The 4,013-nt window shown below is 38.3% G+C and overlaps 1 protein-coding gene across 1 annotated transcript; it reads left to right on the top strand.

The window, feature by feature from the left end:
* The first annotated feature begins 2,661 nt into the window (after positions 1 to 2,661).
* On the top strand, positions 2,662 to 3,592 carry LOC110111738. The gene has a single exon (XM_020843736.2). It carries the CDS (start codon positions 2,797 to 2,799, stop codon positions 3,499 to 3,501), a length of 705 nt encoding a protein of 234 aa, XP_020699395.1. The 5' UTR covers positions 2,662 to 2,796; the 3' UTR covers positions 3,502 to 3,592.
* The last annotated feature ends 421 nt before the right edge of the window (positions 3,593 to 4,013 follow it).

Raw genomic sequence — 4,013 nt, 5'->3', positions numbered from 1 at the left:
GAGTATACCAAATAAGAAGGGATAGACTTAAGAAGACCTATTATCCCTGTAGCATAGATTGGAAAGCCATTACGAGTGCATTAGCCTTTCCTAGTTTATATAAAGGATTTAAGCTTTATCAAAATGATGTCAGTGGAGTGCCTTTTTGAATGGGAAAATAAAGAGAAGTGTTTGTAGACAACCCCAAGGTTTGAGGGTTTTCACAATTCCAATTTTTGTTTTTAAAAAATTAAAAAAGGCTTTGTATGGGTTTAAAAAAGGCACCAAAGAGCATGGTATGAGAGGCTTAGACATTTTTTACACTTCAGGACGAGAGTTTGTCAGGGGAGCGTTAGACACCACCCTTTTTCTTAGGACGAGTGGGAGATGATTTACTCATTATTATTTTATAGTGGATGATTGACTCTTATAGATCTTTTTAATAAGAATTTGTGTGTGATGAGTTTTTCTAAAATAAGAAGTAGAGAGTTTGAGATGAGTTCTTTGATGGGAGTTATCCTTACTTTTTGGGGTTTTACATAAAACAATGGAGGATTTGGAACATTTTAAAGCAAAACAAAATACATAGGATTTGAAGAAGTATGAGAATGGACAAAGGCTAAGCCATTAACACTCCCCATACTTCTGTGCTCCATGGATAAAGGACCAAGTGGGTAAAGTCTGTTGGATCAGAAAGAAGTTATAGGAGGTAATGATTGGATTATTTACTTTACTTGACTGCGAGCCGAACCTGATATTTTATGTTTAGTGTTTTGCCTTTTGTTTTGCTAGAATGTTCAAGCTGACCCTAAGGGTGTCCCACCTAACTGCAGTTAAAGAGAACTTTTTAGATATCTTTTGGGGGAACCCAAGGCTCTTCAGGGATTAGATACCCTAGACACAAACTTCTTTTGAGCATTATTGGATTTTCTGCTCTGATTTTGTAACCAGGATAGCAAAGGTGGATAGAAAAAGTACTTCAGGAACTTGTCAATTCATAGGACAGTCTCTTGGTCTCCTATGGTCTAGTAGGAACGCAACTCTGTTGCACTCTCCACACTGATTGAAGCTGAGCTAATTGCTCTTGACAAGTGTGTGTGGCCCAAAGTCCTTTTGAGTTAAAACAAACAGGTATTTTTGGATTAGGACATTACCTATAGGCACACATCTAAATATTTTTGTGACAAACCACTAAGTGCCATATGCATCTCAAGAATCATACATTCAAATATTCAAGGACTAAGCATAATTGACATTAGGCTCACTTCAGTAAATTCAAATTGTGACTAAGGGAGACCATTTGAAGTTACCATATGGACAACTGAAAATTCCCAACTGGCTGAAATCCGTTTTACTAAACCCACTCGGCCTTTCGACCCTTCATTTTCTTTATGGACCAAAATTGGGTGTGATTGAATAAATGCAACAAACTTGATCTTTAATTTGCTTTCTTTTGCTTATTGTTTCTTTTTCTTTTTAACTGTTTTTCTTTCTCTTGTTTCTTTGTTTTTTCTTTTTCCTTTTGATTTTTTTTTGGGTGTGTTTATTTATCTATTTGTGTGCTTTTAAAGTTAGTTTTCAAAATCATCACTTGAAATGATTATATATGCCTTGTCATTGCTTTTGGAAAATTTGTAGTCATGTTTTTACCAATCTTTAATCTCTTGGTTATTTCTAAAAAATATTTTGATTGTGTATGTTTCTCTAAACCTATTTACATGGCATAGTGTATTTTCTAATAAAAATCTATTTCAATTAAAGAATGTGTATGGAATAAGAATCTTTTCCTAAAGCTGCTGAAGCAAAATCTATCTTGTATTTATAATGTTTAAAGGTTTTTGTCACATCAAGATCCCTTGTTACTCTTGTCTTGATTATTGATTCTGTTTGTGATAATTCTTCCTTATGTTAGAGAGAGCTTTCTATTTCTTAATATCTAGAAGATATACTCACAACTAAGCACTTTTTAAGAGTTGTAAAAGAGAATAAAGCTTTGCAAAAATAAAAAAATATTGGCAATGATGCCAACAAAAGATGCGCAATGACGCCCAAATTGAAAATATATAATCAAAAAAAGCAAAAGATGTGCACAAGCAACAATCAATTGACAAAGAGACATAAAATGAGCCCACTAAAAAAGCAATCTCTTCTCCTCTTTCAAAATTCATTTAAAAAAACTTAAGAAGTTTTCAGTATTAAACGGCCTTGATTTCGATTGTTTTGAGATTGTGACAAATGATACTTTGATCATTATTCTATCAAGGATATTTTTTCTTAAACAAGTACATGAATTGGATTTCTTGTTCCTACGAGTGGATTCGACCTAAATTTTTTTGATTTGGGATCAAATCAAGTTATTGGATCGTGCCTTTTATTTTAGAGAAATTATTCTGTGTGAATATCAGACACAAATGTCGTTTGAAGAGCAATCAGAATGTGCACGGCAATAGTATCGAGCCTTGATATCGAGCGGTACCGAGCAGTACCAAGCAGTGGTACTGAGCAAGCGATGATGTTGCACATTTTGATTGGCCACTAGACCAGCCCCACAAAATAATTAATTTGAAAAGTTAGATAGAAGAGTAAATTTTGAATTAGAAGGGACTTGTATGCAAAAACACTCGAGAATATTTTCTGTGGCTGTCGCTGTGCAATAGCAAAAGCGGTACCATAAGAAGTCTTCCAGTTCATCACTAGCTCTGATCGCCTTACCCTCGCTGCTCTCTACTATCCCCTCTCTCTCTCTCTCTCTCTCCCTCTCCTCTTCTCTCTCCCTCTATCTCCCTCTCCTCTTCTCTTTGTTGCATAACGAAGGGGATGCGCTCGAATCAACCTTTCTCTCTCGTCAACGAAGATCTCGCCACGTCGCCGCCGAAGCCAATGGGCTTAAATCCACCTCTCTCACCCATCAAAGACGACGCCTCCTTATCGCCGGTCCCAGCGCCGTTCTCTGACTGCCTTCCTCCTACGCGAACGGGTTCTCGAACCCCCTTCTCCGGCTCAAACTCTTCCCTTTCCACCTCCCCTTCCTCCTTCCTTGCCTCCCCCATCGATTCCCCCTTCCACCTTCTCCACTCGTCCTCCGCCGTCCCATTCTCCTGGGAACGCCAGCCTGGGATCCCTAAACTTCCCGCGGCTGCAGCAGCAGCCGGAGGCCGCTACGACGAAGATCTGCTTCTTCTGCCCCTTCCGCCGCCGCTCAGACCCGCCGTTGGCTTCTCCCGTAACAAGCGTTCTGGGGCCGGCGGCTTCGACCCCTTCGCCGTTGCCCTAGCGCAGTGCGCCAAGGAGTCCTCGCCGGAAACCGGCGAAGATATTGAGTGTTTGTGGAGGCGATCAGGACTAAAGAGAGTGGGAATATGGAGACGTGCGACGATTGCCGACCGGATTGGTCTGATCAGCTTCTATGGTTCGTGCAAGGCGACGTGCTCGGTCTCGGTCTCGGATGCGACCATCGTGCTGCCTCGCGCGGCCGGGAGGGGTGCCGGTTTGTACGGGCAGATGAACCGGCGGCGTGTATGAAATAGACCGGTAGTAGATAATTATGTACTAATACTTTTATTTTTTAAAAAAGTAGCTTTTATTTGTGTATTTTTTAACTTTTTATGTATTTTATTTTTAAAAATAAATTAAATGATTTTTGAAGATATTCAGTAAGATACGATTTTCTAAGACAACTCACTTCATATTCATAAGCACGAGGTATAGGAAAAATAGTCAATTTTTTTTTTTTTATTTAAATGCATAATTGATGGCCACCTTGCTTAATAGAAAAGATCCTTAACTTCTTAGGATTGATGAAAAGAAAAAATTTAAATTTGTGAAGATAAAAAGGGCCATTAGAGAATCTAGAAGCATTAATAATAATATAAATAATATTGCAACAATAGTGAGAAGTCCCAATACTTTGCCTAACATGCGATATATATATCTACTTTTTTTAGCTCTGATATCAAATAATGTAGATAGAAGATAGGCTACCAATGATAATATCACAATCTATTATATTAACATTATATTCTACTTTGTTCGAG

The sequence above is a fragment of the Dendrobium catenatum genome, unplaced genomic scaffold, assembly GCF_001605985.2.
Source record: "Dendrobium catenatum unplaced genomic scaffold, ASM160598v2 fragScaff_scaffold_575, whole genome shotgun sequence".
Classification (NCBI taxonomy): domain Eukaryota; kingdom Viridiplantae; phylum Streptophyta; class Magnoliopsida; order Asparagales; family Orchidaceae; genus Dendrobium; species Dendrobium catenatum.
This window is presented reverse-complemented; position numbering and strand designations above follow the sequence as displayed.